This window comes from Camelina sativa, chromosome 8, assembly GCF_030686135.1.
Source record: "Camelina sativa cultivar CO46 ecotype springtype chromosome 8, ASM3068613v1".
NCBI classification, from domain to species: domain Eukaryota; kingdom Viridiplantae; phylum Streptophyta; class Magnoliopsida; order Brassicales; family Brassicaceae; genus Camelina; species Camelina sativa.
In genome coordinates this window covers 25116513-25142827 of record NC_141887.1, presented here as the reverse complement: position 1 = coordinate 25142827, position 26315 = coordinate 25116513, and the positions used below count along the sequence as shown (strand labels likewise).

At 39.2% G+C, this 26315-nt stretch overlaps 3 protein-coding genes, 3 long non-coding RNA genes and 2 pseudogenes across 8 annotated transcripts; 5 read left to right on the top strand and 3 right to left on the bottom strand.

Moving 5' to 3' along the window:
- Window positions 1-43: 43 nt before the first annotated feature.
- Window positions 44-912, top strand: LOC104709824 (blue copper protein-like; annotated as a pseudogene).
- A 671-nt stretch (window positions 913-1583) lies between these two features.
- On the top strand, window positions 1584-3275 carry LOC104707949 (protein ARV 2). Of its 3 annotated transcripts, XM_010424409.3 has the most exons (9): window positions 1584-1756; window positions 1854-1901; window positions 1988-2077; window positions 2169-2214; window positions 2296-2372; window positions 2467-2549; window positions 2638-2704; window positions 2852-2927; window positions 3030-3275. In XM_010424409.3, the coding sequence occupies exons 1-9, from the start codon at window positions 1658-1660 to the stop codon at window positions 3149-3151; spliced, it is 708 nt and encodes a 235-aa protein (XP_010422711.1). In that variant the 5' UTR covers window positions 1584-1657; the 3' UTR covers window positions 3152-3275. The 3 variants fall into 3 exon arrangements, with proteins under 3 accessions (XP_010422711.1, XP_087318589.1, XP_087318590.1); XM_087462463.1 differs by lacking the exon at window positions 2169-2214 and having other exon boundaries at window positions 1609-1756; window positions 2272-2372; XM_087462464.1 differs by lacking the exon at window positions 2169-2214 and having other exon boundaries at window positions 1615-1756.
- A 144-nt stretch (window positions 3276-3419) lies between these two features.
- On the top strand, window positions 3420-5496 carry LOC104707950 (cytochrome P450 705A22). The gene is made up of 2 exons (XM_087462461.1): window positions 3420-4609; window positions 4699-5496. The coding sequence occupies exons 1-2, from the start codon at window positions 3686-3688 to the stop codon at window positions 5320-5322; spliced, it is 1548 nt and encodes a 515-aa protein (XP_087318587.1). The 5' UTR covers window positions 3420-3685; the 3' UTR covers window positions 5323-5496.
- Window positions 5497-9830: 4334 nt separating this feature from the next.
- On the bottom strand, window positions 9831-10470 carry LOC147940441 (uncharacterized). Its single transcript, XR_015564176.1, has 2 exons — window positions 10417-10470; window positions 9831-10191 (listed from the first exon to the last, which is right to left on the bottom strand). It is a non-coding gene; the product is annotated as an uncharacterized LOC147940441 (long non-coding RNA).
- Window positions 10471-14650: 4180 nt separating this feature from the next.
- On the bottom strand, window positions 14651-17368 carry LOC147940440 (uncharacterized; annotated as a pseudogene).
- A 746-nt stretch (window positions 17369-18114) lies between these two features.
- On the top strand, window positions 18115-18792 carry LOC104707948 (uncharacterized). The gene is made up of 2 exons (XR_754729.3): window positions 18115-18330; window positions 18464-18792. It is a non-coding gene; the product is annotated as an uncharacterized LOC104707948 (long non-coding RNA).
- A 386-nt stretch (window positions 18793-19178) lies between these two features.
- Window positions 19179-20125, bottom strand: LOC147940439 (uncharacterized). The gene is made up of 2 exons (XR_015563368.1): window positions 19940-20125; window positions 19179-19604 (listed from the first exon to the last, which is right to left on the bottom strand). It is a non-coding gene; the product is annotated as an uncharacterized LOC147940439 (long non-coding RNA).
- A 1668-nt stretch (window positions 20126-21793) lies between these two features.
- Window positions 21794-23296, top strand: LOC147940438 (uncharacterized). The gene has a single exon (XM_087461303.1). It carries the CDS (start codon window positions 21794-21796, stop codon window positions 23294-23296), a length of 1503 nt encoding a protein of 500 aa, XP_087317429.1.
- Window positions 23297-26315: the final 3019 nt, after the last annotated feature.

The window sequence follows — 26315 nt, the reverse complement described above, 5'->3', positions numbered from 1 at the left end:
TCATAACCTTTCTTCTTCCCTTGTCAATTTGTTCATCTAATCAATGGCCACAACAATGAAGAAGATCTTCGTCTTTGTGCTGCTGGTGATAACAACTTTCACGGTTCTGTTTGGTTCTTGTTCGGCTACTGTCTACACCGTTGGGGACTCGGCTGGATGGATTGCCAAAGAAGGTTTCTATTACGTATGGGCCAAGGATAAAGTGTTTTACGTGGGAGATTCTCTCGTTTTTGTGTACGATCCCAACGTCAACGACGTTACTCAAGTGAACGGTGCGTTAGAATTCGAATTCTGCGATTCCTCATCCCCTAAAGCCGTATACAGAACTGGACATGATGTGGTAACCTTCACGGAGCCAGGAGAACACTACTTCATCAGCTCAAACCTTGCTCAATGCGCAGCCGGACAGAGGTTCGACGTCCTTGTCGTCTATGACCCGTCACGTCCCATTCCTCCACCAACACCAAGCAAGATCCTTCCTTCGGGAAAAATATACAAGGTCGAATGGAGCGTTTATCAAGAGATTGACTAATTTTACACTTGGGGTGAGAAGCAGCATTTCAATGTTGGAGATAGTCTTCTTTTTGAATACGGAAACGAAGTCAACGACGTCTTAGAGATCAGCGGAGACCTTGAATTCATATCCTGTGACCCGACTGCTCCCGTAGCGGTGCACAAGACGGGGCATGATCTCGTCACGCTCACCAAACCAGGAGTCCACTACTTCATTAGCTCGAAGACAGGTCAATGTGACGCAGGGCTTAAGCTTCGTGTCGTGGTCGGACCACCACTCACCAAAGCCGCAACTTCCCCCAGTGTTAGTGTTGTTCCGAAGACGAAGATGGAGTTGTCACTTTTGGACCGTTTCGACAGATGGTTACGCAGCTTCAGACCTCAAAACCCCATCACTAAGCATCAGCAACTTTCTATTCGTTAGAGTTTCTTTCTCTTGTTAACTTCTTTACTATTTTTTGTTCCCAATGTCGTTTTTTTCTTCCTTCGTTGTAGAGTCAGTTTGATTCAAAACAGTATTAAATAAAAAGTTCAGATTCCTTAATCATAACTGAAGAACAGACATGTATGAACCATCAATAATTAATTAAAATCTCCACAATGACTGAGGCACTTAATATATAGTGTTTGCCACAGTAATGCAATCTAATTAAGATTCAAGTTATATATATGCCTTCAACATTAAAACCAAAGTTATATTGTAATATAACGTTGCCATGATGCATCCAGCAACTCTATAAAAGAAAAACACATGACTGAAATAAATCGTTTGTAGAAGCATTTAATTTCTTTTTCAGAGATATATAATCCATTAAAAAGTTTACAACACTTTGATAGAGCTAGAAATTATGTAACACAAAAGAGTATCAAATTACGTGAATTTTTTTTTCTACTACATGAGAAAAAATTCAATTAACAATAATAAATCGGTAAGTAGAAGAACAGCATCTCTCTCACAAGACAAAAAAAAATTAAAAGAGTAAAAATTTGAGCATTAGTCCCTCAACAAAATAGGGCTTAAGCCCAGAAAAAGGATAAAATAAAGGCCCATTAAAGCCCAAGTTAAGACACGAACAAAAAGGTCCGATCTTTTGTACCCGGAAACGGAAGAGAGAGAGAGAGAGAGAGAGAGAGAGAGGGAGAGATGGCGAGAGAGAAGAAGAAGAGGTGTGTGGAGTGTGGGCATAAAGCTAAATCCTTGTTCATTCAGTACTCTCCTGGCAATTTTCGGCTGATGAAATGCGTAAGCTTTTTCTTTTAATTATTAGGGCTCCTCCCTAATCTCTCTCTCTAGTACCCAAAAGTTTAAAGCCGCTTTTTTGATGTAACTTTTGTGGTAGGAGAATTGTGAGGAAGTAGCAGACGAATATGTCGAGTGTGAGCTAATGGTCTCCTTCTATCTCTCTTTTGTCCTTTCATTATAAGTTTCAGTTTTTATGCTTTTTGTGTTGATCAATTTTTTTGGATTTATCAGATTATATTCATCGACTTGATTCTTCACAAAACAAAGGCGTACAGACACTTACTCTACAATGTGGTTAATCAAGGAACTTCAAATCTTCAGGTAAAAAACAAATCTTTGTTTCTTTCTAGTTCTATAAAATAGTTTTTTTTTTTTTTCTTTCTGATCTTTAGAGGATTTCACAATGTGGTAGCATCTATTATGGAAATTGGTGTTGGCTTATCTTCTTCTAGATACTTGTATCCTTTAAAGATTTTTTTATGTTTATATACTCTCTACAACTCTCATTTTTGGAGAGAGCCTTTAACTCTTTCGAAAAGATCGAAGCTTGCTGCTGCGAAGAAGAACCGATGATGAATCAAATCTGTCCATGAGCTTTGTTCTTGCATCTTCTGAGGTTGGTTCCTCTATCTTTCTTGAGCATTGTATATAATATTTTATTTGGGTTTATGAGGATGTTGTTAGTAAATGTAGTTGAACTTACATAACAGGTTCTGGTCAATGTACTATCTTCGAATTTCGCATTTGTTTTGTCATTTGCACTTGCTGCTAAGATGATGCTGGTTATGTCAAGGTATATATGTTTTCTTTTATTTTGAATTTTGCCAAAGTATATATCTTCATGCGCCCTGAATATAAGTTAGTCATTATATGATTTGCAGAGGAAAAGAGATTCTCTTGGGGATCTTAATCTCGAGTTACGTCAAGATCTTTCTATTCGCTATGCCGGTATGTTTTCATATGACTTTCTCAGAATCTTGTCTATAATATCGTTGCCTCTTCCTTGCTTTAATGCTAAGCTCTGAGAAACCAATGAATGATACCAAAGAAGATATAAGGTCTGTAAAATGCTAAAATTTGTAACATTGGCTACAGGTCTGGGAATTCTCGGTTTCTGTGATCTTCATTGTAGATATGCTCGTTTTAACATCAAATGCAGTTGCTCTTAAAGGTCAGATATATAACTCTATGTTGTGTTGGACATAAGATTTATCGACCTTACACATGACAAGTTGTTTTGTTTTGTTATTTTCTTCCTCATTATTTTCACTAGTGATGACTGAATCAACAACGAGCAGATGCTTAGCAGTGTGTTTCGTTGCACACACAGTTAGATTCTTAGCGGATCAGATCTCTGGGTCAATGTCCTTGAAACACTTTGGATCTGTCATGTAAACTACTCCCTTCTCTTATTATGAATTTGTGAACTCATAATCTTCTTTAGGGTCTTTTAAGATTCTTTTGTCTTTTATATCCTAAAATGGTGTTGACTTTGGTGATATATAGTGTTGTTGTGCCAGTCTGTTTATCTTTTTACTTGAGAATCTGAAGAGTGTTCTTTCTCATGGCTTTTCAAGATCTTAAGAGATCAAAGAACAATAGACTTTGTTTAACTTATAGATAATTTATTATACATAGTAATCACGTTTGAACGAGAGAGAGAGAGAGAGAGAGAGAGAGAGAGAGAGTAAGAAAAGAGTATTAATGTGATCACGAGTATGACTAGGAACTTATAATACTATTACGATAAGATTAAGAAACCCGAGGTTTCCACTCTTTTACGTTACTTCCAAACGGAACCCGTCGGTCTCATGAATATAATAAACAAAGTATGATTGAGATGTAGTATAATATTACACGGTCTTTGAGTATTTGTCTGTTAACTGATTCTTGATTGGGTTTCATCAGCCTCTTCACTTTTGAGCAACAATGGCTGAAATGATCATCGTTGACTATCAAAACTGTTTCATTTACTTCCTCTTGTGTCTCTTTTCACTCCTGTGTTACTCTCTCTTCTTCAAGAAACCAAAGGACCCACGAGACTTTGATCGTCCTCCGAGCCCTCCGTCACTGCCAATCATTGGTCATCTTCACCTTCTCCTCTCTGATCTAACCCACAAGTCTCTTCAGAAAATCTCTTCCAAGTATGGACCTCTCCTTCATCTCCGGATCTTTAACGCCCCCATCACCCTCGTCTCTTCAGCATCAGTGGCCTACGAGATCTTCAAGACGCACGACGTGAACGTCTCCTCTCGGGGTGATGCTGCTGTCGATGAGTCCCTCGTGTTTGGATCTTTTGGAATAGTCAACGCTCCCTATGAAGATTACTGGAAGTTCATGCAGAAGCTTATGGCAACTAAGCTGCTCCGACCACAGTCACACTCGCTCGAGTGGTCACGAGGTATCCGAGCTGAAGAGCTTCAGAGGTTTTACAACATCCTTCTCAATAAGGCGAGGACGGCCGAGAGCGTTGAGATCAGTAAGGAAGTGAAGAACCTTATGAACAACATCTTGTGCAGGATGATCATGGGAAGGAGTTTTACAGAGGAGAACGGTGAGACAGAGAGAGTCAGGGGATTGGTGGATGAATCATATGGCTTGACGAAGAAGCTTTTCTTGGCAGCTATACTACGCACACCGCTTGAGAAGCTTGGGATCCCACTATTCAAGAAGGACATAATGAGTGTTTCCAACAGATTCAATGAGCTGCTAGAGAGGATTCTTGTGGAACACAAAGAGAAGCTACGCGAGGAGCATCAAGGTATGGATATGATGGACGTGTTGATGGCAGCTTATGAAGACGAAAACGCAGAGTATAAGATCACTATGAATCAGATCAAGGCTTTTTTTGTGGTAAATGTTCCTTAGTATGTCGATTTCATTTGAGGATCCAAACGAAACTTAGTTCTAATTAAATGTTCTGAGTATTCTTCTCACTGCAGGAGTTTTTCATTGGAGGGTCTGATACGTCAACGCAAGCAACACAATGGACGATGGCAGAGATCATTAACAACCCCGACGTTCTTGAGAAATTGAGAGAAGAAATTGATTCAGTTGTAGGGAAATCAAGGTTGATTCAAGAAACGGATATACCAAACCTTACTTATTTGCAAGCAGTGGTTAAGGAAGGACTAAGATTGCACCCACCAGTGCCTCTCTTGGTAAGGTCGTTTAAACAAAGATGTGAGATCGAAGGGTTCTACATACCGGAGAAGATGACACTCATTATTAATAGTTATGCTGTGATGAGAGATTCTGATCTTTGGGAAGATCCTCTTGTGTTTAAGCCGGAGAGGTTCTTAGCTTCTTCAAGATCAGAGCAAAAAGAAGAGAAAGAGCAATCACTTAAGTATCTTCCTTTTGGCGGTGGAAGAAGAGGATGTCCTGGAGTGAATCTAGCATCTATATTTGTCGGAACAGCGATAGGAGTGATGGTGCAGTGCTTTGATTGGAAAATCCAAGGAGATAAGGTCAACATGGAGGAGACTTATGGAGGAATGAACCTAACAATGGTTCACCCGCTTAAGTGCACTCCAGTTCCTCGAACACAGATTCCCAGTTTCTAACACTCAGCTGGGGGAACAAACATGTACCAAGTTTGCTTCCCTCTGTTACATTTGCTTAGTGGCACTCATGTTTTTTTCGAATCTTTTAATCCGTATGGAAATTCAGACGTTACTTTCATATGATGTATTTGCAAGTCAAAACATTAAAATAAAATATCAAAGAGATTGCAAAAATTTGCATAACTAAGTAGAAAGTGACATGACACGATTTGGGAGACTTAAGAATGTCAAAGATAGAACTAGTGTTGATCAGACTACTTTGGATCTCCTGATTGGAATTGTATCATTTATCACTAAACCATGAACAATTTGAAAATAACTAGTAATTATACTATTAATTGTTAATGATTATTAACTTACATTATTACTACTGTAGATATGCTCCCCACTTTGAAGAGAAACTGACACAGTAAAAGTCCTAACTATAACCAAACCAAACCTGTAGTAAGCTTGAGAACAGTTGAGTTCTCTCGTTTACACACATTTCAAATATTATTACGAATAAAAGATATTATAATACCTGAAAGAAAAATACAAAAGATTGGATAAAAAAGAAAAATTATTTAGTAATAGTTTTTACTTAATTGAGAATTTTGAGTGCGTTTATGATTTTCCCATATTGTTCCAACGTTTTGATTTGATTTCAGAGTCGGTGAAAATATGAACGTTGTGGAACGGTAACATTTTTATGACCGTTGAATTAATATTTAATTAAATGAAAAAAATTAAGATAATGAACTCTATAAGTACTATTACTACTCTTTTCTTCGGACACAAATCTCTTCTTCTTACTCATTATTTTCTTACAAATGTCAAGTACACTCTGGTTTTTTTATAATTCTCTTAATTATGTTCTCCCACTTCAGTTCTCTGGTTTTTTTTAGTTTGGATGACGGATGTATGTGTAGAGACTAGAGAGTATCGTGTGTATTGTAGTGTAGACTCTCGTAGATGTATGTGTGAAATATCGGAGAGAGAGAGAGAGTAGAGAGTAGGGAGAGCGTGAGTAGCTGTCGGGGTGTGTATGTGTAGAGAGTATCATGGATGTATGTGTATCGTAGTGTAGACTCTCGTAGATGTATGTGTGAAATATCGGAGAGAGAGTAGGGAGAGCGTGAGTAGGATTCGACTGGTAGTAGGTGTCGGGGTGTACAATTCGTCTGTCATTTTTTATTTATCATTCATCAAGTATAAGTTGTAAAAAAAATACAAAAACTATAAAGCAAACCGCTGACAAATTTATCCACTCCGTCCGCCCGCCTTAATCATTTGTACAATAGACTTATCAAACACACAAATTAAAAGGTTTATAATTTTATATAGCTACCGACATATCGTGATCATGTTCAAGATTCATATGTTCTGTAACATCCATGAACCGAAATTTTGGTTTGGGATGTGCATCGATCGATAATCTACGGTCGATCAATGCAATGTCGGTTCTCGCGTAAGTTAAATGCGTGTTTTGGTTGCGTTTTGGGTAATGAAACCCTGAAATCGATTATAAAAGGGAGTTTTTGAGAAAAAGAAAAGAGAAGAAGTTGTTCTTGAGGTTTTTGGGAGATTTGTGGCTGTTCTTTGAGATATCTATAGCTAGGATCGTTGTAGGAGCTTGCTAGGAGTGTAGATCTGCCTGTTTGGAGTCAGATTCTTCTTTGGCAAATGTGAGTGCAGGACCATTGATACTAGGATTTTTGTATGTCCTAGCAGGTTCAATTAACCTTATGCAGTTGTAATACTTAAGGTGTCAATCCAGTTGGGAAACTTAACTATCACTCAAGATGCAATCAGGATTTCACAAGTCAAGCCAATTCAAAGAAAGTTTTTTTATCTAACAATCCTAGAATGATGAAAATGCAAAACGGAAATGAATTACAGAATTAGAAACGAAAATGTATGGCAAGAAGTAAATCAAAAATAAAAACGAAAACGATTCTAAGCATGAAGAAACGAAACAGTCTTAGGAATGTAATATCAATCAAGAATATAAAAGTTCTAAGGATGGGAGTAATTGATGTCGGTGGAGTATCCTAGTCTACAGAGTGTTTAACATACGACAAGCAAACTATCCCTAAATAATGAATATCACAACTTAGCTAATCCAATCTCTTGGCAAAAGCTACTCAGACTCAACCACTTCCATACCTAGCTCTCGCTAGAGAAACATGGTCGAGCAGGCATGGCAAACAAGTTCATTTACGTCAACAAACATACTAGACAACTAATCTCTTAGGCTAGGAACGTAAGTCTCTGGCACTAGTTGGTCAGACATTTCATCAAACACCTTTTGGGTGTGGAAATGTCTCGAACCTAGTTCCAATTGATCAGAGAGAAACTTGTAATTCTAACACTAGTCCAGAAGGGAATCATACAAATCAAAGCTTAATCACCCTACATCCTAAGATCCTCCACCTAGTCTATCCCATCCACAAGAACCTTAACACTACTCAGATCCGGAAATCATCACAAAAGATACAAATCCAGAAAACATTGAACCAAGCATAATAGATAGATAGAAATGAGAAAAACAACTTTGTAGAAGAAATCAAGTGCAAAAACTGAATAAACTCGGAGATGTCGGATTACAAGTCTCAGAGCGTTTTTTGGTGTCTAGGTCAAACCTTAGAAAAGAAAATGAGATAAAAGATAAGATGTCCCAAACCAAGACTTCACAAAATGTATATATAGTAAAAACATGTGAATCCCTAAAACTTAAACCGACAAGATATAGCGTCAGTTCGGGAATCTCCTGAAGCGTGTGAAACCAAACATGTGCGGTCGAGTCGCGTTTCGTCTCTCCCTGGGGTGCGGTCGAGTGGAACGGATCAAGTCTAGGTCATACGACTCGAGGTGGGTCGAGTGGAGGTGATGCGACTCGAGCTGGGTCGAGTGGAGGTGATGCGACTCGAGCTGGGTGTATATGTATCCACTAAAACGGTGATAACTCTTGAACCACACCTCCGATATGCTTGAAATAAACGGCATTGGAAGTATGACTCAATGTAATACAACTTTGATGAAGACGTCGAAAGCTAAATCCCACTCGAATGGAACGGCTCGAACGGGGTGGAGTGGTTGCATGACGAGTGGCTCGAACGGGTGTATACGCGTCCACTAAAACGATGATAACTCTTGAACCAAACCTCCGATTGGCTTGAAATAAACGGAATGGAAAAGATGACTCAATTCTCTACAACTTTGATGAAGACGTCAAAATCTGAATCCCTCGACCGGTGGCTCGAGTAATGGCTCGAGTGGTGGCTCGAGTGGTGACTCGAGAGTGGCTCGAGTGGTGGAATCGAACGGCGTCTTGGAGGATGGCTCGAATGACGACTCGAAAGGTGACTTGAACGACGTCGTGAAGGATGGCTCGAACAGCGATGTTGAGCGATGTGTTCCCGACGTCTCCTAAATACCTGAAATACTCCAAAATGCACAATGTATGCAAGGATGATGCAATAACTACCTGGACATGCACCGTTGATGTTGGAGCGTGGCTCGAGCGTTGATGACATCCATTCCAGGCATGTTGGATCGAGTGGGATACTGGTGCTTCTTCCTGGGAGCGCGTCCAAGTCGCATGTCGGTCGAGTCACATGACGTCCATCCCGGTCATGCTTGGTCGAGCCGCATGTCTCAACCTCCATTCGGTTCTAACAGTCTGGACATCTCCTAAACACCTGAAATAACTCCAATATGCAAGATGTATGTAGGACCAATGCAAAGACTACCTAAATATGCATATTATGCAAAAGAGACTAAAAACAATGCAAAACAATGAGTTAAGAGAACAAAATGAATAACAAATGCATGATGAAAGAGTGTAAAATATATACATATCAACTCCCCCAAACTTATTATTTGCTTTCCCTCAAGCAAAGAACAAGAACAAAGTATGGAAGAGAGGTTTGAAAATGGGGTCTTAGAACCTATAACATGTTGAATAAAATAGTTAGAACCAAGTTCCTTGTTCTTAATTCTATGATATATGGTGAAGGAACTTTATTTCTTTAATTTACACATGCAATCCTATCAATCACTCCCTTTAACATTCATTAACAGAGAACCGTGGATCAAGCTATGCAATATCGTCAAACTCAGTTGGCTAAGGTAAAAGGTTAGAGACAAGCGAGGTCTCCTTCTCAAGTGGTTGCATCAATACATAACAAGGTTCTCTCATGAAAAGAAGTTGAGCTTAAGAGATGGCTAAAAGTTGAAACCAATTGATATATACAAGAGTGGTACCCTGTCTACTCAAAGGTTCCAAGAAAACTTAGCTCCAACATTCTAACCCCCGGAGTTGGTCCTATCTCTACCCTTCATCAATATCTCTTCTCAAACCCATTCTCTTATTCTTTGCACTTAGTCTTAGGAGGAGGTCACTTATTATCATTCTAGCGGATTTGGTTTGGTTGTGGTTAGGCGGCTATTGAGTATGAGACCACTAGTTAATTATTATATTGAAAAGAAAAAACGGGGTAGGTCGTTTCATGTTCTATAAAGATAAATAGGTAAAAAAAACTATGTTAGATAAATAAGATTACAAATACAGGTTGATAACAATCTCTAGTTTAGCATTTGTTCATATACACTCTCATCTACATTTTATTCAAAACATTTAGAAGTAAGCAGAATTTAAAAACACCAAATTGAAAAAGTGTGCTTTGATCTAATTACTTTGTTTCTCTCGTGATCAATATTGCATCAGCGGGTTCAGGCTTTGACGGTTAGTAAAACCGATATGATCTGAGGATAGATGTACCATGGAGTCTTGTGGATTCTATCCATTACTTCCTCTATAACAAACCACCCCTTCTTCTCTGTCTTCATTATGGATACATCAATGGCTCTTGGGGTTCCTAGCTTTGCCTGAAAAGTAAATCACATATACAGTAAAACCTCTATAAATTAATACTCTATAAATTAATAAACACTATAAATTAATAAATTTTGCTAGTCCCAAGTCGGGCCAGTGTAAAAATTAACAATATTCGATAAGATAATAAGATAATAATTTTTTCGAAATCTCCTTATAAAATATAGTCCCAATAATATTATAAATTAATAATTATGTAAATTTATATATATATATACACTGATATAATAGTGTATGTTTCTCCTAAAGCTCAATTCTATAGAACAATTGTAATGTTGTATTTTCAACCTATAATGATATCTCTAAAATATTTTATAACATGTCATACAAATAATTAAATTTAAAGTTTTAATTTTTAGATATGCATCATTTACAATTTGATAATTTGACAGATTATTAAAATAGGAGAATTGATATTATTATTCATAGATTTGAATTTATATGTCTCATGTGTATAAGTCAATTTGTCTATAATATTTGTAATTTATTGTAAATAGTGCTTTCTAAATATTACATGTTCAATTCCTAAACCATAAAATTTATAACATCCGAAAGTTTAATCTTATTTTGCTATAGTTGTTCCAATTCATAATTTTTTAAAAAATAAACAATTAAAAATATATCTATAAATTAATAATTATTAATTTACACTATAAATTAATAATTATTAATTTACACTATAAATTAATAATTATTAATTTACACTATAAAATAATAATTATTAATTTATAGATAAATTAATATCACTATAAATTAATAAAATGTCTTAGTCCCAACATTATTAATTTATAGAGGTTTTACTGTAGTTATTATCTTTATAATCCCAACATATGCTTTGAGATTATATATATTATTTTTAAATTGAATGTAAAAATACTGTTTTACAATGACTGTGACTTCTTATGTTAATGTGTCTGAAAAGAAAACAAAGAGTATTGAGCTATAAAACTACATCTTCTTACTCTGGTTCTTGAGAGAATTAGGGTAGAGTAGCAAACCAAATGGCGAGCCCCTCATCATAGGAGAAGTCGCCTTAGTTTCTAATCGATGTGAATCGGTTACGCATGTTCTTGTCAATGATCTTTACAAGCCGAATAGCGGAAACAGGGGGTCGCCATGGGCCCATGGCGTCGTTTATTTCGCTCCTGTAAATTTGATAGGTGGAAAGTGTATCTGATCGTAAAGAGGCGAACCCGCTCCCACCGGTTGTCATTAGGTAATGCTTGAAGTTGGTGCCAGTCTAGAGTGAAATCAGTGCCCAGTAGCCTTGAAAGAAGAGAAGACCAGAGCTCTGCTGCATATTGGCATGCAAAGAAAAAGATGATTCCGTGTGTCAGCTGCCCCGCAAAACACACAGTCTGTTCTTTGATCCGAATTCCATTGCTGGAGTCTATCTCCTAAGGAGAGCCTATTCTTTATTGCCAACCAAGTGAAAAAAACGTATTTGGGAGTTGCTATTGCAAACCAAACCCTTTTGTGCCACTCTATCTTTGGATTTGGTGTACGGATGAGGCCATGAGTCTATTTAGTATTGAATTTCTCCTTATATCTATCTCCCGAAGCCTTCCAAAGAGGGACATCCTTCATATCTGACAATGTCAGTTCTGCAAGGACACCTTCAATCTGATTTAGAGCTTAATGGCGATGCCTTCTCCCTCGATGAGACTCTTTTACAAAGGCAACTGATGCATGCGAAGTAATTCCCAATGCAATATGTCCTTGATTCCCCATGATATCATAAATACATCCCAAGTCACTACAATCATCAAACCAAAAGGATGTGGACTTACCATTTTTTACGTCAACTTTACCATGTTTTGAGATGATAAGATATAATAAGTAGCAATAAATCAACATAAGAGCAAAGATCTCTTGTTTGATGGAACAGTGCGTTGTGCGACTTGATATTCCCGGGTCTCTCTACCGAGTTGTGCGAGTTAAGAAACCATTTTATTAAACATAGTAAACACGTTTGAACGAGTGAGAGTGTAAGAATCTCTTGCACCTATGTGAGTCAATGGATAATGTTATTAGATTATTATCACGAGTATGACAAGGAAGTTATAATACTATTAAGAAAAGAATTAAGATACCATTTATTAAACATAGAAAACACGTTTGAACGAGTGAGAGAGTAAGAATCTCTTGCACCTTTGTGATTCAACTGGATTATGTTATTACATTATTAATGTAATCACGAGTATGGCAAGGAACTTATAATACTATTCAGAAAAGATTAAGAAACCATTTATTAAACATAGTAAACACGTTTGAAAGAGTGAGAGTGTAAGAATCTCTTGCATCTATGTGAGTCAATGGATAATGTTATTAGATTATTATCACGAGTATGGCAAGGAACTTATTATACTATTAATTAAGAAAATATTAAGAATTGAACCTCTTGTAACGATTGTCGATCTAACACTTGAATCAATAATAAAACCCTCTTTTCTAATTAATTTGCTTGTTGTTAATTTCACCGGTTTAGAATCCATGCGGGTGCAACTCGCACATTCACCACTTCAATCTACTTTATTCACACACGCTGAATCAGGCCGACCACAGTCATGGTGATTTTACAGAAAATAGACACACTTCAAGAGCCAAACACAAAGACTATTATATATTTTACAAGTAATGTAGAGGCGGAAGCAGAACAGGGTAACAAGAACGAAATGAGATCAAGAAAATGAAAATCTCAAGAACAAAACGATGAGAGTCTTCCTCTTTGGCTTGACACAAGCGATTTGGGAAATTAAGATTGCCTCTTTTTGGCTTTTCTTTTATTTCTTTCAAAACTGACTTGTTACAAAGACTCGCCAAGCTTTTATAGCTTTTGACCAAAACAAAACGATAAACCCAAATCCCGACTCAAAAGATATGTTGACATTGAACACGTCGGACGTGTGATGGTGAGGCGGCAGCTCAACACGATATGCATTTTCATTAATCCGTTCGACCACTGGCACCAGACCAATCTTGCGTGACTTAAGCTTGTTGTACTCACGCAACGGCATACGGTCCTTGGTCAAGACAATCCACACAAGATCACCAAACTCATAGAGAACCTCGCGACACTTGGCATCAGCTGCTGCCTTGTACTTTGCAACGGATGTCTCCAAATTTTGATGAGTACGCTGGTGTATAACCTGCAAGTCGTCAACAAAATCTGCGGCCTGACCATGGATGCCAGTATTGTTGGGTAAGGGAGCAAGATCCAACAGACAGCGAGGGATGACGCCGTAAATGACCTTAAAAGGACACATCCCAATACTCCGATTCACCGCGTGGTTGTATGCGAACTCTGCCTGGCAAAGCTTTGAATCCCAACTTTTAATATGATCACCCACAAGACAACGAAGAAAATCTCCTAAGGAACGGTTAGTAACCTCTGTTTGCCCATCCGTTTGGGGGTGGTATGCAGTGCTCATGTCCAAACTAGTACGTAACAACTTCCAAAGTAACCTCCAAAAGTGTCTGAGAAAACGAGAGTCTCGGTCAGACACGATCGAGGACGGAAGGACATGCAACCGATAAATGTCCCGAAAGAACAGAGTGGCGACGTTAACAGCATCGGTAGTCTTCTTGCAAGCCACGAAATGGGCCATTTTCGAAAAACGGTCCACTACCACAAAGATGGAGTCATGACCACGCTGTGTCCTGGGAATTCCCAAAACGAAGTCCATACTAATGTCTGTCCAGGGTTGTGTCGGCACCGGTAATGGAAGATACAAACTGGCATTTGAAACCTTCCCTTTTCCTTGTTGACACACTCGACATCGCTCCACAAAACGCTCCACGTCTCGATGTAAAGTCGGCCAAAAGTACGACGACATGACCAATTGCAATGTACGGTCCCTGCCATCATGTCCCTCGTTGTGCAATTCTGCAATAATCTTGTCACAAAGACTACACGCTGGCACAAAAAGACGCATACCATGGAAGATAAAATTATCTTGGAATGTGAACTTATCGTGACGTCCTTGTTTGATGTCTGGCAAAAGGCAAGAGATATAGGGATCAGACTCATATAACTCGGAGAACGTAGCAAACCCGGAGACCGAAGTGTGCATAGACACGAGTAAAGAATGACGCCGACTCAAGGCATCTGCGACTCGATTCGTTTTCCCCGACTGATGATGGATCGCAAATGTGAACTGCTGAAGGAACACGATCCAAGAAGCATGACGAGATGATACCTTAGCCTAGCTATTCAAATATCGTAAGGCGTCATGGTCCGTAAACAAGACAAACTCCCAGTGCACCAAGTAATGTCTCCAATGGCGTACAACTTGCAGAATGGCATGAAACTCAACGTCGTACGTAATATAACGACCACGCACACCCGACAATTTTTCACTGAAGTATGCTACTGGACGCCCTTGTTTGCTTAAAACAGCCCCAATACGAAGCTTAGAAGCGTCACAATGTAATTCAAAAGGAAGAGAGAAGTCAGGGAGCACCAAGATGGGAGTCGTAGTCAGCAATTTCTTGATTTTTTTTGAACGCAACATCAGCGTCCGGAGTCCACTCAAACCGCCCCTCTTTTATACAACTGGTAATGGGAGCCATGATGGCACTGAAGTAAGGCACACATCGACGATAAAAAGACGCCAGACCATGAAAGCTGCGGAATTCCATCCATGAGGGGACCGCTTCTATCTTTGACTCATCGATGGATAAACCCTTGTCTGACACTACGTACCCAAGGAACAGAACTTGAGAAACGCCGAACTCACATTTTTGTCTTGCACCATAGAGTTTCTCCTGTCTCAAAACACCCAAACCTTCATTTAGATGAGTCGCATGATCTGTTGCTGATGCACTAAAGATAAGGATATCGTCAAAGTACACAACAACGAATTTCCCAATGAATGGCCACAATGCTTGGTTCATTATGCGCATGAAAGTACTTGGAGTGGTGGACAAACCGAAGGGCATGACAAGCCACTCAAACAGTCCTTCACCTGTTTTGAATGCTGTCTTGCACTCATCCCCTGGGAGTATGCGGATTTGATGATAGCCACTCTTGAGATCAATCTTCGAAAAAATGGTGGCCGTACCAATCTGATCCAATAAATCATTAAGTCGAGGGATTAGAAACCGATACCTTACCGTGATCTTGTTAATTGCGCGGCTGTCAACACACATTCTCCATGAACCATCTTTTTTTGGGATCAATAAGGCTGGTACAATGCAAGGACTAAGGCTCACTCGAATGTGCCCTTTCTGCAGCAGCTCTTCAACCTGATGGCGAAGCTCGTCATGCTCCTGTGGACTCATCCTGTAATGCGCGCGGTTAGGTAAAGCTGCTCCGGGAACCAAATCAATGTGATGTTGAATGTATCACAAGGGAGGCAATCCCGGTGGTAACTCGTCCGGAAAGACATCCAAGAACTGTTGTAACACGTCATCATACACGGATGTAGCTGGTGGAGCCACCACACGTACCGGGGATGAAAAGAGGGCAAAAGCCACTCCCTCCAGTCGGAGTTCCTCCTCGAAGGTGGCGAAAGAGCATAGCAATGGTGCAGAAGGAGGAGGTATAGGAGACACCGGCGTTGGAGGAGTTACTGCGGGATCTAGTGACTCTCGGGTGAGGAGGAGGACAATACGGTGAGTCTCCCAAGTGAAACTGTAAGTGTTTTTTGCACCATCGTGAAAGATTTTGCGATCAAACTGCGAAGGACGACCAAGGATAAGATGGCTAACATCAATTGGGGCCACATCGCAGTAAGTTCGGTCCTTGTAGTGAGGGCCGATGGAAAAAAATGACCAAAGCTCGGTGCGTGATGCGCATGGATACCCCATCTTGCATCTATCCAATCGAGTACGGCACCCGATGGGCTTCACAAGGAAGGCCCAGCTTACGAACAACATACTCAGAGACAATATATCGAGCGCTACCAGAGTCGATGATAAAGCTACAAACACGGTTGTAGATCGTACATGACGACTTGAATATATTAGTACGCAGCCACGCGTCAGTACGACTAGGAGGAGCCAGACAAGTCCGACGAGCCACCAACAATCGCCCCGTATCTCCACTGATATGTAATACACGATCATCACCATCCGGACTATCCTCTTCAGTTGGCGAGTCATAGATAGACTCTTTCTCTTCCTGAAACTCATCTATCAGCAATCCCCGACGCGTTTGGTTTGGACATGCGGTCTGGCGATGACCAGCTTCCCCACACGCAAAACAACGTAAGATGTTGGGTCGAACAGATCAACGTAATCCCTGGTCTTCGCTCTGTCCTCGCGACGATGACTCAACTACGGTCCCTATGTTGCGTGAATTCATAATGGGGCCGACGGTATCTGCTCAGGAGGACGAGGTTTGCTTGCTGTTGCAGACCACAAGGTAGAACGGAATTGATGCTCGAACGACGCGGCGCAACGGTGAGCTTCTGCGACTGAGGCATGGTCAAATTGAGACATCGCATTATGGAATTGAACACGCAATCCTCCGATGAAGCGCGAGACCAGTTGCACCTGGCTATCAGCGACGTCGTTGCGTGTCACCAAGAAGTAAAACTCCTCCGCATAGTCATCGATAGTGCGACTGCCCTGTTTTAGGTTCTGCAGCTTATTATACATTGTGCGGTCATAGTTATGTGGGAGAAATGTCTCACGAAGCTTCTTCCTCAACTTGTCCCACGAACGAATTGGACTTTTATCTGTGCGGGCACGCGTTGATTTGGTTTGCTGCCACCGGGATGCCGCGTGACCACGAAACTTGGTTGCAACCAGGGCGACTTTGCGTTCTTCAGGCATATTCTTAAACTCAAGAACCTCTTCCACGGTAACCAACCAATCCAGTAGTGAGTCCCCGCGAATTCCTCCGTGAAACTCCGGGATGTCAACCTTGAAACTCGCCTCCCATCGTGTATCAGGAAAGCGGTTCTCGTGCGGCTGATACTGAACCAGATCTCATCGTGGTCTATCTTCTCAAGCAAAAGGGTTCTCATGTACTTTGACCTCCTCATCATCTTGTCGACGATTACTTTCTCCCAGATGTTGTGTAATCGTTTCCGTTAAGGGATGCAGAGCATCCGTCAGAGAGCGTTGGAGAGCGCTTTGTGATGCAATAAGAGCATCGCGGAACTCAGCCCAATCTTGAGCCGTCATAGCATCCCCGTCCACCTTTTTGTTGGATGGAGCCATCGATAACGATTGATAAAATTCGTCTTACCATGAGCGAGATGAATCTAATACCAACTAATGTAGAGGCGGAAGCAGAACAGGGTAACAAGAACGAAATGAGATCAAGGAAACGAAGATCTCAAGAACAGAACGATGAGAGTCCTCCTCTCTGGCTTGACACAAGAGATTTGGGCAATTAAAATTGCCTCTTTTTGGCTTTTCTTTTATTTCTTTCAAAACTGATTTGTTACAAAGACTCCACCAAGCTTTTATAGCTTTTGACCAAAACAAAACGATAAACCCAAATCCCGACTCAAAGGATATGTTAATATCCAAACGAAAACAAACCTTAGGATATGTTAATATCCAAACAAAACAAAAACAAAATGAAAGATAAACTCAACTCCCCATACGTCGTTTACTTCCGGCCCACGCAAGCAAACGATATAAGCCCACAGATAAGGATGCGCTGCATCAACAAGCCATTGCAACTAAAAGAAGTAAAAGAATAAAAAAATCCTAGATTCCTCCTAGTCCACATTTTTCTATTTCTAAACTCTATATAGTCATAATACAATGCTTAGCACGAGCATATAAATTCATATATTAAGTAACATAACGTTCCAAGAGTTTTTTTTCTTCCTAATATTTAATCCCGTAGATTAAGGTAGGGTTAGTCGGTCCACCCAGCATGTGATAGTCTTGTTTGTGGCTGCAAATTGTAGACCAACTAGTATTTAAGCTAGTCTCGTCATCACCAATATCTCATCAATACAAGCTTCTAACTCTCCACATATATTTGCGATAAAAAAAAAAATCAACTGTAAGATGGAAGGCAAAACTTTGATTGTAAGTGTGCTCGTTATGAGTCTGTTCATGGCACATATTCAAGTTGATGCAAAGAGCTGCTGTTCCAGTGCTAGAAATGTCTATAATGTATGTCGTGCAGCGGGAAGTTCCAGGCCAGCTTGTGCACTTCTCAGGTAAACTGATTAACAGGCCCGGCTTAGAGGGTGTGCCATAGGTGCTGGTTGAGTTTTGTTTTCAATAATTTCAATAATTGTCGTGTATGTGACAAAATGTTAAAACTCTCGTATCGTTTGTTTACGTGCGTAGAAGGTTATCGATCTCTAGATTCCTGCGATAAAAACCCGACCCGAATATACCGACCCGTTCCGAACCGAAAATTTCGGTTTCGGGTTGGCTTCGGTTAGGAGAGTTGAACCGATCGGAAACTATATAAATTTGATCGGTTACCCGAGTTTTTTCGGTTCGGTTCGGGTAACCGAGATCTTCATCTTCCTTCTCTTCTTTCACCGGATCGGCTGAGACTCTAAGTTTTTATCGGCGGCCGTCAATGTTTTTAGTTGATTTTAGGGTTTGTAAAAGGTTGAAGATGATGTAAAAGACAACGTTTTATTAAAAACACAAACGATTTATTTTTTTTTTCTTTACTGGGCCTGGCCCAAACTTTTTTCTTTCTTTTCTTTTTTTTCGAGAGCCTTGTAGCCAAAAAAAAGAAAATTTCGGTTCAGTTCGACAAAAAAATCAATAACCGAATTAACCGAAACCCAACCCGACCCGAACCGAAATTTACTTCGGTTATCTTCGACACAAATTTCAAATAACCGATTACCCGAATACCCGAAATAACCGACCCGTCCCGACCCGACCCGAAAACCCGAATTCGCAGGGCATATATACCTTCTACTCTCTATCTTTTATAATGTGTTTATTTCCATCTTCCACTCTCAACGATGAAAACTACTACACTATGAAACGTAATTCACTCAGATTCTGAAATAGGTTTCTTAATTACTTTTTTAATACTCTATACATGATTCTTGTTTTCCACGAGGTCGATCGTTATTTATTTATCTCACTTTTGTAAACATCTTTCTTATGATATGAAATTTAATCTTCTTATTCAATGTGTCGTTTAATTTAAAAATAATTAAAATATTCAACACTGTAAAAAACAGAAACAACCCAATGAATCAATGCAACCACCCAAACATTAGACTCTTAGAAGTGAATGAGATAGTCATTTTTTAGACAATTTCTGCCTTCTTAAGAGTAGACATAAGATATCTTAGGCTCCTTTGATAACTAATCTGCACGCAACCTTCAGTTCAAAAGAAGAGAAAAGTTCAAAAATGCATCATCATCATCATTATCAAAAATTCATGTTACATCACATGCTCTAACTGCTTGTTGTCTTCCAGCATCGTTTAACTCAACATATATCCAAATGACCCTGCAACACACACATACCAAATCAACCAACCATTTTTTCTACATCGTCTCCAATCAAAATTCCCAAAGACTATATACTTTACAGCGAGAACTACGAATACTAATCATAACTAATACAAATTGAAGATAGGCGTATGACGTGATAATTATATTTTTGTAATTAAGTTTTTCATGTAACATAAAACAAGAGCATGATGAGTATTTTGAAAATACCCGAAATATCCTAGTAATAAAAAAAAAGTTTTGTATAGTTCTGGTAATATCACCTAAAATGTATGGCATATGAGTAAATCTTCTATTGTAATATAAATAGACTTATGGATCGGAGGAATGAACCTGGTTCACCTGCTTTAGCGCACTCCAGTTCCTCGGACCCTTAGCTAGAGGGAACACATGTACCAAGTTAGCTTTCTTCTGGCTTAGGGGCACTCCAGTTTTTTTCGAATCTTTTAATCCTTGTGGAAGATCAGACTTTGCTTTCATATGATGTATTTGAAAGTCAAAACATTGAAATAAAATAATACCAAAGAGATTGCAAAAATTTGCATAACTAAGTAGAAAGTGACATGAATTTGGGATATGTTAAAATAAGGTTTGATACTTTTTGATTAATCTATGTACTTTGGATCTCCTAATTAAAATTGTTATCATTTATCACTAAACAATTCGGAAATAACTATTATACTATTTAATTGTTAATGATTATTAACTTACATTATTACTGTAGATGTGCTCCCCATTTTGAAGAGAAACTGACACACTAAAGGGGTGTTATTAGAGGAAGCATTTTAATTGATTTCAGTTATTTATGGGTTTTAAAATTCAATGGTTTTCTAATGCATTTAAACGTGGATTTGTTGTCATTAACAGCTGGATTTGAAAGGCATTAATGGATTTGAAAGTCATTATTAACTGGACTTTATTATTTAACTTAAATAAAATAAATTTACCCATAATTGCGTTGTTAACCAAAAAATGAAGGCAAAAATCAAGACAAAATAAATTGAATTAATATTATTAATATTCAATAAGTAACATTGGTTTTGCAACAATAATGAGGGAGAAGCTGGGTGGATCTGCTAAAATCACCGATGGGAAGCCGTCACAGCTAGGGCTCGCTGGAAGATAGGAAGAGGACAGCAACGGCGGAGAATGAGAGAAACCGGAGAGGGAGCAGATTTGAGGAGGAGGGTCAGGTGGAGCCGCGGAGAAGAAGGCTCTGATGGCAGTGTTGGAAGAGGCTTCAAGACGAAGGAAGTGACCGAATGCGTCGGGAGTGGAAGACAAGACCTTAAAAATCGACGGAGGAAAAAGAGTCATTTGAAGGGAGGAACCTCAATCGCAAAACACCGGGAGAGGAGGCCATCTAAAAGATCTTGACTATGAAGCAATAACTGATCACGAACGGAACCGCCGGTGAAGAAACGCATGTGGAAGGACATTTTCTTAATTCTTCCACTAATATGCTGAATCAATTCTGAAGAGAGAGAAAGACATTGAAATACTTAAGAAATATGTTGGATTGTGTTTGTTTATCTTTTCTGCGTAAAATCCATTAAAATCTAAAATGATACCAAATCAAATGGTTTTTTTTATGTATTCTAAAATCCATTAAATAAATACATAATCAAATAACACGAGATTTTAATAGACTTTTTAAAATACCTAATTAAATAACGTTTGATTTCAAAATATATCATATTCCTTTAAATCCTAATGTCCTATATATAACCAAACGTGTAAACTCTAAAGGTTGAGAACAGTTGAGTTCAAATATTATTATTACGAATAAAAGATATAATAATACGTGAAATAATACAAAAGATTTGATAGAAAAAAATATGATTTAAATATATTTTACTTGAGAATTTTGAGTGCGTTTACGATTTCCCATATTGTTCCAACGTTTTGATTTGATTTGAGAGAAGGTATTGGGTTATGTAAATATGCTATTCGGTTACGTTAGTTGGTTTAGCATTTGGTTTAGTATACTTGTATATAACATAAAAATTGTACAGCTATTTTGGTTAATTGAATGAGAAAAATCTTTTAACAAATTTCTTCTTTCCCATTCTCTCTCGTTTCCAACATGGTATCAGAGCCATTAACGCTCAGATCCACCTCAAATTTCTGAAAATTTCACTTTGTTGAGCTATTTTTTCTTCGATTTTGAGCTTATCTCGTGCTCCAATGGTGATTGTTGCTCGTGCAAATCGAAAAATGGGTAAAACGAAGTTTCAAAAAAGTTCCGCTGTTCAAAGATCACAAAGGTTAAACTCCGATGTCGACGATCTTGCTCCATCTCTCTCCCAGCAGCCGATTCTCAGGTTTCCGGGCTTTCGCGAGCTGTCACATCGCCGATCTTTGCAGATCCCTCACTCTTCATTTTTCCTACATAGCGCAGATCATCCAGGTTTAAGTATCATTTCTCTTCGTTTAGATGAAACGAACTATGATGATTGGAGTTTTGCGATGCATATTTCTCTTGATGCTAAGAATAAGATCAAGTTTATCGATGGAAGCTTACCTAGGCCTTTGATCACATATCCTAACTTTGATTTATGGTCTATATGTAATAGTATGGTCAATTCTTGGTTGTTGAATTCTGTTTCTCCTCAGATCTATCGTAGTATCTTGCGTTTGAAAGATGCTACTGATATTTGGCGTGATCTCTATGGTCGATTTCACATGACTAATCTCCCACGCACTTTCAATCTGATTCAAGAGATCCAAGACCTTCTTCAAGGTTCCATGTCGTTATCTGAGTATTATACTCGTCTCAAAACCTTGTGGGATCAGTTAGATGGTTCAGAGGAACCAGATGATCCATGCATCTGTGGGAAGGCTGCTCGTCTGCAACAAAAGGCAGAGAGAGCTAAAACGGTGAAATTCTTGGCTGGTCTAAATGAGTCTTATGCGATTGTTCGCAAGCAAATTATTGTGAAGAAGGCTTTACCTCCTCTGGTTGAGGTATACCACATCCTGGACCAAGATGACAGCCAGAAAGGGTTCACAATTACCACTCCTCCCGCAGCTTTTCAGGTCTCTCAGGCCGTTCCTCAGATTTCTCAGATGGTCCCCTCTTCACCATTATCCTCGGGTGTTATGTATGTTCAGAATGGCCCGAACAAAGGACGACCAATATGCTCCTTTTGTAACCGTGTGGGACACATAGTTGATCGATGTTACAGGAAACATGGTTTTCCTCCTGGTTTCACTCCAAAAGGGAAATTCACTGATAAAATTCAGAAACCTCCAGTAGTTGCAGCTCAAGTTTCTCTACCTCCAACTCCGGAAAAGACCTCAACCAACATGGAGACCTTGATTGGAAATCTTTCTCCGGATCCGTTGCAAAACATCATTGCACTTTTCAACACTCAACTACAAACTGCATCTCCTAGAGCTGTTCCTGTTGTTGCTACTGCAAGTACTTCTCAAACTCCACAGACTCCTCTTGATCATCCTGGTATCTCATTCTCCAGTCCCACATACTCTTTTATTGGTATTCTGGCAGCTTCGAAACATACACTGTCCACAGATACATGGGTGATTGATTCTGGTGCAACACACCATGTGTCTCATGACAGAAAGAGTTTTGTTACTTTGGATACTTCTGTGGAAAATTTTGTGAACATGCCAACAAGACAACATGTTAAGATCAGTGGAGTGGGAATGATTCGTCTCAATAGATGAATGTCTTGTTTATCCCTAAATTCAGATTGATTCTCATCAGTATCAGTTCTTTGACTTCTGATCTTGGATCTCGGGTGATTTTTGACACTTGTTGCGAAATACAGGATCCTACCAAGGGGGTGATGATTGGTAAGGGTTGTCGGATTAGCAAGCTCTATGTGCTCGATACAAAAGCTTCTTTAGCATCAGTTAATGCAGTGGTAGACATTGGTACGTGGCACAAGAGACTTGGACACCCTTCTTACTCAAGATTGGATGTGATTTCTGAAGTTTTGGGAACTACAGGACACAAGAATAAGAAGCCTGCTTATTGTCATGTTTGTCACTTGGCAAAGCAGAAGAAGTTATCTTTTATATCTGAAAACAACATTTTTAATTCAACTTTTGAGTTGTTACACATTGATGTTTGGGGACCCTTTTCAGTGGAAACAGTTGAAGGTTATAAATATTTTTTGACCATTGTTGATGATCATTCAAGAGCAACATGGGTTTATTTGCTTAAGAACAAGAGTGATGTTCACACGGTCTTCCCTGCTTTCGTTAATCAAGTTGAGAATCAATATAACACTAAAGTGAAGTCAGTAAGATCAGATAATGCTAAAGAGTTAGCCTTCACTCAATTTTATCAGTCACGTGGTATTGTTTCCTATCACTCTTGTCCGGAGACACCTGAACAGAATTCGGTAGTAGAGCGTAAGCATCAGCATATTCTCAACGGTGCTCGAGCTCTCCTCTTCCAATCAAATGTTCCTCTGGCTTATTGGGGAGACTGTGTCCTGACAACAGTGTTTCTGATTAATCGTACACCATCTCAGCTGCTCTCGAACAAGTCCCCGTTTGAGCTTCTCACTGGTAAGCAACCAGATTATTCTCAAATCATATCTTTTGGTTGTTTATGTTATGCTTCCACCTCTCCAAAACAAAGACATAAGTTTGAGCCTCGATCAAGAGCTTGTGTGTTTCTGGGGTATCCAGCAGGTTATAAGGGGTATAAGATGATGGATTTGCAGAGTAATGTGGTTTATATCTCCAGGCATGTTGAATTTCATGAAGTGTTTTTCCTTTGGCAGAATCTCAGAAGGAAATTGTTCATGTTACCACCCTCACACCTACGAATTCTTTGTCTCCTAGTAATTCTATTTCCACTCCTCAAACTTATGCACCCATTTCTTCTCCTAATATCTCTTCTTCACTACAAATTTCTCCACAAAGAGTAAGGAAACCTCCTGCTCATTTGAGTGATTATCATTGTTATTCCCTTAACACTGATGTCCCTCATCTTATTTCCTCTTTTTTGTCCTATTCCAAAATTTCTCCATCATACTTGGCTTATATCAATAACATTACCAAGATTCCTATTCCCTCTTTTTATAAAGAGGCAAAGACGTCCAAGGAATGGTGTGAGGCAGTTGATAAAGAGATTGCCGCGATGGAAATGACTAACACCTGGGATGTTACTAGTCTTCCACCTGGTAAGAAAGTAGTTGTCTGCAAATGGGTTTTTACCTTGAAATTTTATGCAGATGGATCACTAGAGCGCTATAAAGCCAGGTTGGTAGCTAAGGGTTCCACTCAAAAGGAGGGTTTGGATTACAATGAAACATTCTCACCAGTTGCTAAGATGGTCATTGTGAAAATGTTACTCAAGATCTCAGCTTCTAACAGTGGTTTCTGCATCAGCTTGACATCTCTAATGCTTTCTTGAATGGTGATCTTGATGAAGATATTTATATGCGGCTTCCAGAGGGATATGCTGAGATTAAGGGGGATGTTTTGCCTAAGAATGCTGTTTGTCGGTTGAAGAAGTCTATTTACGGTTTCAAACAAGCTTCTCGACAATGGTTCTTAAAGTTTTCTACTTCTCTTTTGTCTTTGGGTTTTGCGAAGTGTCATGGAGATCACACTTTGTTTTTTTGAAGCTTTGGAGATGATTTCATTGTTGTGTTGGTTTACGTTGATGATATAGTCATTGCTAGCACTACAGATTCTGGTGCAAATCAATTAATCGCAGCTTTGAAGCAGAGTTTTAAGCTATGTGAAATTGGTCCGTTGAAATATTTCCTGGGTCTTGAAATAGCTCGGAACTCCACTGGTATCTCTATTTGTCAGCATTAAATGCTCTAGAGCTTCTGACTTCTTCTGGCATGTTGGCTTGTAAGGATGTCAAGACTCCCATGGTTCTGAACCTGCTACTCTCACGGACTTCTGGTGAGCTCTTACCTGATAAAGAGATGTATCGTAGTCTTGTTGGTCGCTTCATGTATATCACCATCACAAGGCCGGATATCACGTTTGTTGTGAATAAGTTGTGTCAATTTTCCTCTGCTCCCCGCACATCTCATCTCGCAGCAGCTTATCAAGTTCTTCAATACATCAAGGGGACTGTTGGACAAGGACTTTTCTATTCCGCAGAACCAGCCCTTTCTTTGAAAGCTTTTGCAGATTCAGATTATGCTTCTTGTCCAGATAGACGACGATCAACAACAGGTTTTACAATGTTTCTTGGTTCGTCCCTTATCTCATGGCGTTCTAAGAAGCAGCATACCATTTCACGTTCTTCTGCAAAGGCTGAGTATCGCGCATTGGCTTTAGCTTCTTGCGAGATGATGTGGATCACTACTCTACTTCGTGATTTGAGAATTGGTATTTCCTCTGTTCCAATCCCCTTTTTGCAGCAATCTACATTGCCACAAATCCGGTTTTTCACGAGAGGATCAAACATATGAGGTGGATTGTCACACGGTTTGGGAAAAGCTGGATAGAGGACTTATCAAGATGCTTCATGTTCGAACTGAAGATCAAGTTGCAGACATTTTGACTAAGCCTCTCTTCCTTCCTCAATTTGAACATCTAAAGTCCAAGATGAGTCTTCACAACATATTCGTCTGATCTTGAGGGGGACTATTGGGTTATGTAAATATGCTATTCGGTTAAGTTATTTGGTTTAGCATTTGGTTTAGTATACTTGTATATAACACAAGAATTGTACAGCTATTTTGGATGATTGAATGAGAAAAAA

Bases quoted from the DNA above. Each gene is read 5' to 3' on its own strand.
- LOC147940438 (XM_087461303.1), top strand. From the start codon at position 21,794: ATGGTGATTGTTGCTCGTGCAAATCGAAAAATGGGTAAAACGAAGTTT.
- LOC104707949 (XM_010424409.3), top strand. From the start codon at position 1,658: ATGGCGAGAGAGAAGAAGAAGAGGTGTGTGGAGTGTGGGCATAAAGCT. The intron at 2,215-2,295 runs GTATCCTTTAAA...TCTTTCGAAAAG, and splicing joins TTATCTTCTTCTAGATACTT to ATCGAAGCTTGCTGCTGCGA. The intron at 2,550-2,637 runs GTATATATGTTT...TATGATTTGCAG, and splicing joins ATGATGCTGGTTATGTCAAG to AGGAAAAGAGATTCTCTTGG.
- LOC104707950 (XM_087462461.1), top strand. From the start codon at position 3,686: ATGGCTGAAATGATCATCGTTGACTATCAAAACTGTTTCATTTACTTC. The intron at 4,610-4,698 runs GTAAATGTTCCT...TTCTCACTGCAG, and splicing joins AGATCAAGGCTTTTTTTGTG to GAGTTTTTCATTGGAGGGTC.